Genomic DNA, 14,162 nt, shown 5'->3' with positions numbered 1-14,162 from the left:
ACAACAACTAAGTAAAGCAGCCCCTAGTGGGCGGCATCCAAGTATCAGGAGCGTTTATCTTGAAGCCACAAGATAAGTGGGTAACAAAATGTTACCTGAATATTGTAAACCAGGGGAATTAACCTCGGGAAAGCACATGGTAATTAAACCTGGAACAGAAGTAATAGTACATTAGAGCCATCCTCGTTAAAAGCAATAGAATGAGCCATATGTCAGAAAGAGAGAAAGTGTTCAGGTCCAACAGTGATGATTCATTGGCAAAAACCTATAATCACAACGCCAGGACCAACAACACTACCACCAATTACTTGCTCCCTCCTTACTGAAGGCCCGCCCGGCAGATTGGTGACGAGATCGGAGGGAATGTTGTTATTTGACAATGTGCAACATGAAATGTTACCTATGAGCATAAATTTAACAGATCTATACCTGCCAGAAAAGTTTAGTCCCAAGACTAAAGCGTTGTACACACGGTTGCTAGACACAATCCTGAGAAAAGCTAGTAACGCATCAGGAGCAAAGGAGTATCACAAGCAGCTGAGACACAAAGGAGGAAGACAGAGGAGATCTATAGGGAATGACATATTAACTGGAGTAAATACATGGACCTCTCTAGTAGATGCACTAGATATACAGGCGATCCAAGCAGGAGTAAATAGTTTAAGGGGAATGATGGGAGGTGCTAATGAGGAAACAGGCCAGGATAGGGATAGAATCTTCAGAGTTAGGATCTAAAACATTCTAAATACTGCTAGAGTATATCCGTATTGGAAGACCATACTCGAACAATTAATGAGCTAAATAAGCAGGAACGAGAGGACGATGCTGAGGACAGGAAAAGAGACACATGTCATGCCTATGGGAGATGGATGACCGGTCAGGTGAGACACAATATGGATCAGATTCAAACTGGGTGAGTTCCAGGTTGGATAAATAGCACCCAATTGAAAGAAATGGCACAGCACACAGGGCCATTAGAAGCCTGCACCCTGAAAGGAATGACTAGGGTGTATGCGGTTACAGGAGGATGTAAGGGTAAACAAACCCCTATGGTAGGGATAATACTAGTGATCCCCGTATAATACGAGGGGAAGAGTACATCCGCCATTACCCGATGGACCAGTATGCGATCAAAAAGAATGGAAAGATAAGGGGAATATCTTTATCCGGGTGCCGGAGAGAAGGAAGCCTAACTATATGCCCTCACCCAGTGGGAGACGGGAGCAAGGATAGCTGCGGGTTTGACAATACTACGGAAGGATGTCTCATTGGAATAAGCCCTGCCTGAACTGAACCCACACATTACACATATCAAGGATGAGGAGAATATTGTGTGGTAACTAGTGTGGGAACTTACGATTAAAGAGGATTGATTTGTAACATTACAATGCTTAACTTTTGCTTTACTCCCAGAGTGTCGGTGGCAGTGGGAAGAAGCGATGAGCAAAATATTGATGATTACATGGAAGAGCAAGCACTACCAATTCCCCTGTTACTTGAAGATTTAACTGAGCTCAAAGGACCATTAAGAAATTATGAGCTAAAGGATAAAGGCAAAGAACTGGACAGTGAAATAAAGGATAACCTGAAAAACCTGCCTTGGTACTTGAGATTATGAATGTTGAAATACATCCATGGATAAGGATTCTTTCACATACTCTAGTGGCAGTATAGATAGTAATAGCCTTGAGTTGGTTGGTGATGTTATGTAACAAGTGCAAAAGACAGAAGAGGTATACCCGAGCAAAGCTACAAGCTAGGGATCAGGTCAAACTCCTGGCAGAATGTGTAGCCAGATACAAGAGAATAAAAACCTTGGCAAGGGCCATTAACCAAGAACACAGAAGGCCTTTGCTAGGGCCACATAAGAGGGAGCAACCACAGCAACAGCATGAGTACCTGATATGAGTCGTGAGTGTCCCAATCCTATCGCCTGATCAACGAAACCGAGGCGGGAAACACACAAATCAAGATAAGGGAAAGGAAAATTATTGTTTATGGTGGGTATTTGGGGTAATCACCTAATCAAATGGGGGAATGTAGTAGAACAAATTAGTCAGAGGAAAAATTAATTTAGTAAAGTTAAAATCTTAAGCAAGAAAGGCTGAAAGAAAAGATATACATGTGTTCATGATGGAATAGCTGAGCTTTGCAGTACAGTAACTAACGGTTTTAGCCTTCTCTATTGAATTCATAATCTGGGAACAGAATGTGTTTTGCTGTTATCAGAGCTAAGAACAAAGAAGAGGTTATAAAATACACTCCAACGAGGTCACATGGGGTGATAAGAGATTACGGGAAACAAAATACGATTGAAAAACATATCAAATGTTTCAAAGCAGTTAGGATAAAAGGACAACAGTTCAAGGAACTACAGAATGATGTGACCACGTAACTTATCAGATAAACGGCGCACAGGGGAGGTAATGAAGTTTTCTGTATAATTGTATTAACCAATTAATTATAGAAGGTAGGCGAAAAGTTTGTGACGCGGCAGGGAAACAACAAATGGAAAGCCTCCGCACGAAACTTCATGATTTTGTATGTATTTTGACTGTATAAAAACAGCAACCCAAGATTGTTTGGAGAGAACAGCTGGTTTGGGTCACCGAGTTATTGAACTCATATAGAAGCTGTTTCTCCCTCGATCGAGTACTTTATAACAAACAATTATTTTCTCCAAAACAGACTTATGTTGAGTATCTTTGTAATACTCAACGACAGTGGGATACAGTATTACAGGCAGCAGCGCCCCCCCCCCTACCCCTACCCCCACCCCGTGACCATTGTGCCCCTGTGATCACTCTTCTTGCGACTGCTTCCAGAGTGAATGTTTACAGGAAGTTCAATCATGAGAGTCATGACAAGTGAGCCCAAACTACTTCTCACATAGCACGCACAGTTCCAGCAGAGGTTACTGGATAGCAATCTGCAGCAACCCTGGTCAACCTTTTGAGGGATGTTGAAACCAATAGCAATTTATACCACCATCCACATTTTGATAGCTAACTCAATATAGACGAATATAAATCTGGGATCCTGCTAGTCTGTAGGCTACTTCACAATAATTTCATTTGAAGTATTTGAGTTCCATCTGCAATTCTGAGTGTGGGGAAAACATAGGTAAACTTCCATATCCAATTACTCCGTAAAAAGCAATGCATTGCGGAGCTGCTCCAGTATGCAATTAACTTATTACTCTACATTTGCCCCACAGTTGTTCATCACAGAACCTTTTCTTGAGCTCAGAATCCTCACAGAGAAATATTTTTGTCTCAATGTAGCCTGAAGCCACATTTCTAGTAATATAAACTCCTGTTTAACTGTAGCAAGACTTCCTTGCTTTTATACTCCGCCCCCTTTGCAATAAAGGCCAAGATTCCATTGGTCTTCCTGATCACTTGTTGTACCTGCATACTATCCTTTTGTGTTTCACGTACAAGTACCCCAGGTCCCACTGTACTGCAACACTTTGCAATCTTTCTCCATTTAAATAATAACTTGCTCTTTGATTTTTTTTCAACCAAAGTGCATAACCTCACACTTTCCAACATTATACTCCATCTGTCAAATTTTTGCCCACTCACTTAGCCTGTCTATGTCCTTTTGCAGATTTTTGCTGTCATCCTCACACATTGTTTTTCCTCCCATCTTTGTATCATCAGCAAACTTGGCTACGTTACACTCGGTCTCTTCTTCCAAGTTATATGCTAATATGGTTTGTAGCCAATGGATGCACGGTTATAACATCTACGTTCAGAGAAAATATTTAATAAGATCATGTTTAGGAACCAATGCTTGATACCAAACACCTCACGTGCAATCTCCAGGAAAGGCCCCATCCAAGAGCCGTGCTATTCGGCGCCTGAGGGGAGGGAGGCAGTTTATTGAAATCGATGGAGGTCCCCGAGGTGGGGGGAGGGGGAGGGGGGAGGTCAGGACCGCTGGTGAGCTTGGCAATGACAGGACCATAATGGGAGGGGGCACCATGTCCCTGGGCTGTGCTCGGAGACCTCCGTGTGGCCCAGGGCAGACAGTGAGCCAGGGCAGCTCTCCCCCAGTCCAGGCTGGATCACTGTGTGACTGACAGCAGCCGGAGAGACTCACAGTCTAGATAAAGCTGACCGGACACCTCAGTGCTCAGTCGTGCCCCCATCCACCAACCTAACCAAAAAGGAGACGGTGCCCAAGTTAAAGAGTTGCTCACAGCACACAAGCAGCGATATAATTTAATAATTCTCCTTCTAAAGTGGTAGAAATGCCGAGTGTTTGCGGTCTCTCTATTTCTAGTCATTCCTTTGGCCACAATTTTCGATCAAAGCCTTTAAATAATAAATACTGTTGATTAAATTTAAGGCATCTCAGCAAAATTAGAGTTAAAAGGCACAGATTGCGACCCCAGTCCAAATCTTAACAGGGAAGCTACCCAAGATTACCCAGCTTAATTACAATCCAACAGATTTACATACTAATTAATGAGTCAGCACATCATTACAATTTTAAATTTAATAATTTAATACTTACTCTTGCCGATGCGACAAGACTGTTCCAGCGCTTGCGGCACTTGTCTGCCTCACACCTATCGTGGGCCACCGAGGATGGCGATATCCGCCCATATTTTTTGATAAATCCGGGGTGGAGGTTTACCACGCCCACCCCAGGTTAATTGGCCCCGAGTCTCCACTTCGGTGACTAAGGCCTCATTAGCTTCATCTGAAAAGGCTTTCGCCCTCCTTCTCCCTGCAACCTCCTACAGACTCTCTCCCGAATCCTCCTGGGACATCTCCATCATCTTACATTCACCATTGCTTCAAAATCCACCCTCGTTGAAAAGCTTCCTTCTCTCCCTCCCTCCCTTTGCCTTCTGAGCATGCACAGATGATCCCTGACCTCCTGAATCACGGGAAAAGTTCTTTGCCCGAAAAAGAAACGCGCATGCGCAGAACGGCTGTTGCTGTGGACGCCAGCCTTGCACGACTGAATACATCGCTAAGGCCCATTTCACATCGCTAAGGCTATCGCCCAAATTAAAAAGGCGAAACTAGCGGTTTTTAAAATGGGCGATATTCCAACGATCCTGAAAAATAAAAAAAGACCGAAAATATTGCCCCTTTTTGGGCGATAGAGATCATTGTGGAAAGTCTAGTCCTTAGCGATTCAAAATATATTTTTAATTACAAATTGGCTTTAACATTGGAAATATGCCATCCAGATGCAGAAATTAAACAAACAATGTTAATAAACAAGGTAACATTTATTGATTTTTTTTTACACTATACTTGCCAGCTACAAATAATTAGAAAACATTCAACAAAAATAGGTATATGATACATACCTGGAACTATCTGAAATCAGTCCTTCCTGAGAAGGAGTCTATGGAACTACTAAATAACTTCTACAAACTTAATTACAAATCACAAACTATAGTCACTGAAATAACTAGTTCTGCTGCTACAATGGCCATCAGCTAAGAGTCAGTTATTTTGTGATTTGGTATACAATTCAAAAGTGCAAACCAATCTATAATATAAATGTATTACAGCTTTAAACTCTAATATATAACCCATTCTTAGTCTCACAAGACTATAACATATAACCAAATCTTAATATAAGATTCTGAACAGATTAAGTGTTAAAAAAAATACTGTACAATAAAGTTGAAGTTTTCTTTATGAACAAATCAAGCAATTCTTTAATCTAATTGATACAACTCAGTATTCTGGAAGATGAATGCAGAATGTGTTTTATGGTCACTAATAATCTCAACACTTTCATCAGCAGGATTCATTTCTTCAAGAATTTGCGGTGCAGCTGATGGCTTAATAAACTCAGAAGAGTCGCCACTCTTCTGTTCAGTTGGAAGGTCATCTTCATCAAGTACATTACCATCCTCCATTTTTACACACCTTTTAAAATTGACTGGCTTTTTACAATTCACAGATATTGGATCTTCGGCTTGTACCGTGTTGAGGTCGGAGGGTGGCATAATTGACTGACTTTTAATTTCAACCTCACTAATAAGTTTACTCTCATCAACAGGATTCAAGCAGCTACCCTGAGTCAAATGAGCCATCTCATTCCATGGAATTTTCATTTTAGTTCCTTCTGCTGCATTAGATGTCTGTGCAAAATTACCATAATTCCCTGACACAGCAACTAACTGGTCTCTGTGACTAGATACAAATTCTACAGGATCATCTGTTAAAGGTGTCTCCTTTTTCAATTTGTTATCCCTTGCAATAGATTCAGAGAAGCAGATTTCTTCTGTGTGTTGCTGAATGTTTGATGCTGTATTACAAGCTTCATAGTGGTTAATTATGTCTGGTTTCAGGGCAAGTTCATGGGAGCTGGTGTCTTCCTTCTCTTGCTGAAATTATAAAACTGGCATTAATATTTATCTGAATTAGGAATTGAAAATATTAACTAAATCTGTTTTAAACAAAACCCATCACATCACTGATCCATTTCTGATTTACAAGGCTCTGGACGAATGGCAATAAAGACAGGCCAGGGATTTGGCAGATTTCAGTTTACATGGCGTCTTGGTACCTGGTACCACATGATTGTTTCCGTGGTTTCTTCTGCTTGTTGGCGCATAGTGATTGGTGTGTAGGAATAAAATGTGTCGTTAATAATTGCATGACTAACAAAGATTGACATGACAACGACATCACACAGCAATTTCAAACTCCTTTTACAAATATGTTCCCAAGAACACAAGTAGAATATAAATCTAGAATGCATTGCTTGAAAGGGTGGTGGAAGCAGATTCATTCGTAACTTTGGATATATAGTTGAAAAGAAAAACATTGCAGGAACATGGGGAAAGAATAGGGCAGTGGAACTAATTGGATAGCTCTTTTAAAGAGCTAGCACAGGCACAATGGGTAAAATGGCCTCTATGATTCCATGATAAATGGCGAGACGAGCGTACTTTCTTCAATTATTATGATTAATAGTGTTTTGTAGTAAAGAATAGCAGGAAATATATAAATTACAAATGCAGTATATCTAATATAGTAAACAAACTTTAAAAACTTCCATGAGCGACAGCATAAATGAGTAAATGCAAGTAAGTTAAGCTTGAAATAAAATCATAAATAAACAGTGATACAAAAACAACGTTTTCTTAATTTTTGGTATCATTTGATCACAGTGAAAATAATACTAAAAGTTAAATCTTGAACTATACATATATTTTCTTTCTTGGGACACATAAAAATTATCCAAATTAGGAACTGAGTGTAATATTTAAAAACATCAAAATATTAAAAATTGTTTCAGCACGGGCACGACAGGCCGAATGGCCTTCTTCCGTGCTGTAACTATTCTATGATTCTATGAATACATTTCTGTAAAGAGAAGCAAATTTCTGGTTTTACCACGATTCATTACCTGCTCAAAATGCTTGTGCAAGAAAGTCTAATGTTATTTTCTTAATTAGTTCAAATGCCATTTTACACAAACTTGAAACACCCAGTAACAATCCCATTTGGTCTGCTTTTCAGTAATGTTTAGTGTACTGGCATGATTAGGATAATAAAGATTTCTATTTTCTATCCAGAATACAGTGTCTTTAGGCGAGAGGCTAGGCAGCTGATGAGCTCTCGGGCCACTAGCAATACCAGATGCTTTGAGAGAGCTTCTGCTTCCAAAGAAGGGAAGGTTAAGACAATGAGTAGCTGACCTATACAGACCTAGAATGTCCCAGGTTTGATCCAAGTTTATGCTGTGTTGGGGTGATAGTAGGAGCTTGGGATTTTCTTTGGTTAGGTGGAAGAAAACTGTCTCCTAATCACAAACCCCCTTTGTAATTTCATGTGTTTGGATGTTGGGTGAGGATGGGATCAGGCTCAGCTATTACACTCCCTGCAACCAAATACCTGCCAACAATTACTGTGTAGGCTCATACATGAAGAATAGCCATTTAGATGAGATACTGGAGGACAACTTGGACTCAACCTTCAGCAGGGATGAAAGAGGGGGAAAGAAAAGTTGGCAAACTGAGGAGAAAAATTGGGGAATAAACAACATGTCTGTTGAATTCAAACACAGCAATCGAGTTAGTTGATATGGAGTAACCTATTTCTACTCTCTGAATTTTCCACAGCCTTTCTGCAATATTTTTCTCGGTGGTTGGAGAGGAGGAAGATTGTGAATGTTGTTTTTTTCTTGTTGAACCTTTAGATTTGGTTTCACATAACTCACCTCAGAATGAATAACAAGGCCACTTTCACTGACTTCTGACACTCTAATCACCGCAGGATGTTTTTCAGACAGTTTGTTAGGGACTGGATCCTCCAAGGAAGCACTCAGGAATTGATCAACATTTTCTGAAGTTACAAAGAACTTCTTCTAAACAGAAAGAACACTTTATGTTTACATGTTTAACAAAGAATATCTGACAAAAGGCATGATACTTAATTGTGCATCTACCTTTATAAACAGTACTAGAACAAAACACATAATCACACATAGTAAACTCAAACCTAACTTCATTCATTCCTACAGTATTTCTGAATTCACAGCATCTTTATAAAGTGCCAACGTGTATTAATGGATACTTAATAAAAATTGGCTTTAGTGATTTTTATTACTGGGTTATAGTATAAATGAATGAAAACCTCTTCTGTAAAATATAAAGTCTGAATAAAGACAATAAACATATAAGCTGACACTACATACACAGAGGCAAACAAGCTGATATTGTGCTAATAAACATACATATCAAATTCACTCCCGATTACGTCAGGTGTCTTGTAATTTACAATGCTGTTCGCATACTCAAGCCTATAAAGTAGGAAGCTGCTCAGTCCTACTTATAGTATAATACACACTTGAATTAATTTTTTTGAAGTTTATTTTGTCACACAATTGTATCACTAGACTATGTAACACATCATGGGCATATTACAAGAGGGAGAAGGAGCAGTGCTGAATCACTACACTAACAAGAACTCCTTTTCTAAGATGCCCTTCCTATGCCAATAACTTTTTTATGCAAGACTTTTTTCAATCTATTATACTGTATTCATTCCTCTACACTAGACCAAACTCAGATTAGGTGATGGTTTAGCCAAACATCTCCGTTCTGTCTGCATGTGTGACCTTGACCTCCCTGTGGCTCAACACTTTAACTTCCTCTCCCATTCCCACTTTGACTGCTCCATTTTTGGTCTCCTACACTGTTCAATTTATGCTTAACACTAACTTCAGGAACAGTATCTTATCTGTACAGGACATTCTTCAGCCTCTGGTTTGGAGAGTAACTTCAGACTTTGTTACCTTGCCTTTGTTCTGGTTAAATCACCTACCTTTACTCGTGCTTAAAATGTGTTCCAAGGGTTAGGGACACCGAATTACTTCGACAGCCAAGAAGGCTGAGAAACAGACTGGATAAAGAATGGGGTGAGCACAAAGGAATACATGAAACTTTTTAGCTTGGCAAATTAAGTTTGAATACAAGCACATCAACTGGAATGAGCTACCAGCTTCTGTGTTAATGGAAAACTAGGGATCATTAACTCTGATTTTACCAATTTCCATCAGTAAATTAATGGATTTAATTCAGAAAGTGAAATGGTAAAACCCAATTGCCTCCCAAATTTGAGCCCCCCCACCCCCTGAAAGCACCTATTGTTTTCTTACCTAAAAATCTGTTCGAGTTGTACACACATTATATCAGCATGTATGTTGCTATATATATGCCATGCTAACATCACAGAAGCAATGTGCATGCATCTCTGAAATTAATTTTCAGTAGGAAGAGGCAAAGGTTTTGCAATTTGTATTATTTAACAGGACCTGGATTATCATAGGAATCATAGAAATTTACAGCACAGGAGAAGGTCATTTCGGCCCATCGTGTCCGCGCCGGCCGACAAAGAGCTATCCAGCCTAATCCCACTTTCCAGCTCTTGGTCCATAGCCTTGTAGGTTACAGCACTTCAAGTGCACATCCAAGTATTTTTAAATGTGATGAACGTTTCTGCCTCTACCACCCTTTCAGGCAGCGAGTTCCAGAGTCCCACCACCCTCTGGATGAAAACATTTCCCCTCAAATCCCCTCTAAACCTCCTAGAAATTACTTTAAATCTATGCCCCCTGGTTGTTGACCCCTCTGCCAAGGGAAATAGGTCCTTCCTATCCACTCTATCCAGGCCCCTCATAATTTTATATACAGGATTATCTTTGGGTAGTGTTGTGAGGATAATATTTTTTGTAATTACCAAATATCAGCTAGGTATGTGACAAGTTTACAACTGCATTATTACTGTTACCATATTGATGGTCCCTGGAAGATTGTCATCAATTAAAGAATACTTTAGGCACTCACACCAAGGCATTGTTTACTAAAAGATAGAGAACACTATTCCCTTGTGCATAATCTCCAACAATGTTTTATTAATTTTGAAATTTACTTTAGGTACTTGGAGATATGAACATAAGAAATAGGAACAGGAGTAGGCCATACGGCCCCTCGTGCCTGCTCCACCATTCAATAAGATCATGGCTGATCTGATCACGGACTCAGCTCCACTTCCCCGCCTGCTCCCCATAACCCCTTATCGTTTAAGAAACTGTCTATTTCTGTCAAATTTATTCAATGTCCCAGCTTCCACAGCTCTCTGAGGCAGGGAATTCCAGACTTACAACCCTCTGAAAGAAGAAATTTCTCCTCATCTCTGTTTTAAATGGTCGGCCCCTTATTCTAAGATCATGCCCTCTAGTTCTAGTCTCCCCCATCAGTGGAAACATCCTCTCTGCATCCACCTTGTCAAGCCCCCTCAAAATCTGATCCGTTTCGATAAGATCAACTCTCATTCTTCTGAATTCCAATGAGTAGAGGCCCAAATTACTCAACCTTTCTTCATAAGTCAACCCCCCCCCCCACCCCCATCTCAGGAATCAACCTTGTGAACCTTCTCTGAACTGCCTCCAAAGCAAGTATATCCTTTCGTAAATATGGAAACCAAAACTGCACGCAGTACTCCAAGTGCGGCCTCACCAATACCCTGTACAGCTGTAGCAAGACTTCCCTGCTTTTATACTCCGTCCCCTTTGTAATAAAGGCCAAGATTCCATTGGCCCTCCTGATCACTTGCTTTACCTGCATACTAACCTTTTGTTTTTCATGCCCAAGTACCCCCAGGTCCCGCTGTACTGCAGCATTTTGCAATCTTTCTCTATTTAAATAATAACTTGCTCTTTGATTTTTTTTCTGCCAAAGTGCATGACCTCACACTTTCCAACATTATACTCCATCTGCCAAATTTTTGCCCACTCACTTAGCCTGTCTATGTCCTTTTGCAGATTTTTTCTGTCCTCCTCACACATTGCTTTTCCTCCCATCTTTGTATCATCAGCAAACTTGGCTACATTACACTCAGTCCCTTCTTCCAAGTCGTTAACATAGATTGTAAATAGTTGGGGTCCCAGCACTGATCCCTGCGGCACCCCACTAGTTACTGGTTGCCAACCAGAGAATGAACCATTTATCTCGACTCTCTGTTTTCTGTTAGTATTTCACCTTTTAATAATCCAGTGACCAGTTCATCCCTAAAAATAAACAGCATTAAGTTGATTTTTAAATGTTTTCAGTATTTGTTCTACAAAAGCCAGGTCGATGAAAAGACTAAAGAGGAAGGGCTGAAGGATTAATATAGAAATCACATGTTGTACATGATGGGTGACTTCTGGGATCAGATAGGTTACCTCTAAGCAGTTGTGTGTATTTCCAGCATGAAAGCTTTGCCACAAGCCTCCACTCTCATGTGATTTTATTAAAACCACTGCAGCATTGTCTTCAGATATGTTAAGTATACTTTCTGTGATGTCCAGCTGATGTTCAGAAGGAAACTGAATAATCAAGGAATACTTGGCATCGGAGTCTTTTGTCCCAAATACAACACTATATTCATGAGTATGAAGTACTGATTTCAAACTCTCTTCATTGATATTTCTCACTTGCAGTATAAATGTAATGGAGCCTTCATTTTGATGGTAATGGAAATCAGGACACGCTGGTTCAGTTTCCTTTAAATAATCTTCTGAGCAGAATGTAGTGTTTGCAGATGAATCTACTTGTGGATGATCATTTACTTGTCCACCCACAGTACTACTGCACGCCTTTTCCAAAGATCCAAGAAAGCCTTTATCAGTAGAAGCAACTGCACCTTCCTTCGGGAGGTTTTTCTGTTCTTCAGAATCTACTTCTGAAACCATTGTGGGATAAACAATCACATCATTTGGTTTCAAAAAACTATTATTTGAAACCGATGCTACTGCTGCTTTAACAACAGACTCAGTAGATGTTTTTATTTGGCTCAGTTCAAGATGCTCATTGTTCTGAGATTGATCCAAATTAGAATCTTGTAAAGCACTAACCAGTTCTGATTCAGTATCGGGATTTGCACAAGTACTAGCACAAACTATATTCTGAGATTGCTCCAAATTGGAATCTTGTAAAGCACTAACCAGTTCTGATTCAGTTTCGGGATTTACACAAGTACTAGCACACACTATATTCTGAGATTGCTCCAAATTGGAATCTTGTAAAGCACGAACCAGTTCAGATTCAGCTTCGCGATTTACACAAGCACTATCACACACTATATTTTCTTGGTGGGAACATCTTTCAAGCTGAAATAATTCTGATTCACACAGTGACTGGCCACTCTCCGTGGACTCATTGTTCACACCCGTTTGCTCGAAATCGCTACCGTGATCTTGTTCCATTTCTTGGACACGGACTTGCTTCATAGGTACCACAGGCAAGGTAACCACAAGCTGTCTCTTGGATTTGTTAAATTCAGCTGACCCCAGATTTTCATCTACTGGATATGGCAGGAATAAATCAAGTTTGTAAGCTGGGTTCTGCGACTCTAAACATAACAGTTTCTCGGTCACATCCAAACAAGCATCCTCGGCAGACTTAAGCAAAGGGAGGTCGATGCTGACCACCAGTTCTTTCGGCCTGGTGCTGGGAGCAGCGTCACGAGCATATCGGTAATCTTGCATCTCAAAATGTGATCTATAAACAATGGAGTATTTGGGTTGGGTGAATTTGCTATCTTGCGTTTTCTTATTGTCTTCCGCAGCAGCTTTTGAGCACTTGCTCGTTTTATCTTTGGTGTCATTTTTAGAGGCATTTTCGGACTTTGGACGATCGAAAGGATAAGGAAACTTTAAAGGGTTGTCTTCATCTGGAGGCTCTTTGGGACCACCAGGAAGAGGCTTGCGAATGACAGCCGCGTGGGGCAAACCCTTGTATTTTACTTTTAAAGTCTTAACATTTCTTACATCCAGTTTTGCATTCAGTTGTTTCTCTATCATGTCTATTGCAGTTTGATCCACCATTTTTCTAAACTTCTTATTTTTATCGGCCATGTACAGTGTGTCCGGGTGAAACACCACATCATAAATCATATGCTTCCTGCCCCCTGCGCCCAGATCTTCCCTCCCAGGGGTGAGACTGTAGGGAAGGGACCAATGCTGCCCCACGGTCCCGTTGCTCCCCTTTCCGGCTTTGCAAACTGGCTTGTTTATCAGATCGTTGCTACAGACGTTGATGAAACATTTCTTGTCCCCGTCCACGCTGGTTTTGAGGACGTGGCCTGGCTTGGGATGCACGAACTTGACTTCCACGCCTCGCTCCTTTTCCAGTTGAGTGATTTCCTCTTCATATTTCTTCTTATTTTCCGGACTAGAGATTTCCTCCGCGTATTCGGCCAACATTTTTCTAAACTTCTCATCTTTAAACGCTTTCGCAAAGCGCTCCACTTCGTCCCGGGTCATGTCCAACTCCTCCAGCTTGGAAGCCGACGCCATCTTCGGCCCAACTGCCGACCGCAGCACTGCCTCTCCCTCCGCTGCGCCGCCGTGACGTCAACACCAGGCAGGTTTTTGCAACCATTTTATTTAACTTTCTTCGTCTCTGAAATAGTTAAAGTTTGTTTTTAATGAGTGGGTTCTCGTAACGTACTTTTATGTTTAGAAAACGTTGTGTGCTGCGTGTTTACTGCACGTGACGCCAGTAGTGCGGTGGAGCAGGCAGGAATCAAACCAAAGCTTGGTGTGCTGCGGCCGCGGTTGCCAAGGAGAAGACGCCAGGCAAACCCAAACTCAGCAGCATGGACTGGGATTACACTGGCAGCTACTGC

General features: G+C 40.8%; 1 protein-coding gene across 2 annotated transcripts; it reads right to left on the bottom strand.

Annotated features, from left to right (window-relative positions):
• Positions 1 to 5,264: 5,264 nt before the first annotated feature.
• On the bottom strand, positions 5,265 to 13,876 carry dnaaf2 (dynein axonemal assembly factor 2). Of its 2 annotated transcripts, none has more exons than XM_070879390.1 (3): positions 11,716 to 13,876; positions 8,209 to 8,355; positions 5,265 to 6,367 (listed from the first exon to the last, which is right to left on the bottom strand). In XM_070879390.1, exons 1-3 carry the CDS (start codon positions 13,828 to 13,830, stop codon positions 5,693 to 5,695), a joined length of 2,937 nt encoding a protein of 978 aa, XP_070735491.1. In that variant the 5' UTR covers positions 13,831 to 13,876; the 3' UTR covers positions 5,265 to 5,692. The 2 variants fall into 2 exon arrangements, with proteins under 2 accessions (XP_070735491.1, XP_070735492.1); XM_070879391.1 differs by having other exon boundaries at positions 8,209 to 8,352.
• Positions 13,877 to 14,162: the final 286 nt, after the last annotated feature.

Source organism: Pristiophorus japonicus, chromosome 4 (genome assembly GCF_044704955.1).
Source record: "Pristiophorus japonicus isolate sPriJap1 chromosome 4, sPriJap1.hap1, whole genome shotgun sequence".
Classification (NCBI taxonomy): domain Eukaryota; kingdom Metazoa; phylum Chordata; class Chondrichthyes; family Pristiophoridae; genus Pristiophorus; species Pristiophorus japonicus.
This window is presented reverse-complemented; position numbering and strand designations above follow the sequence as displayed.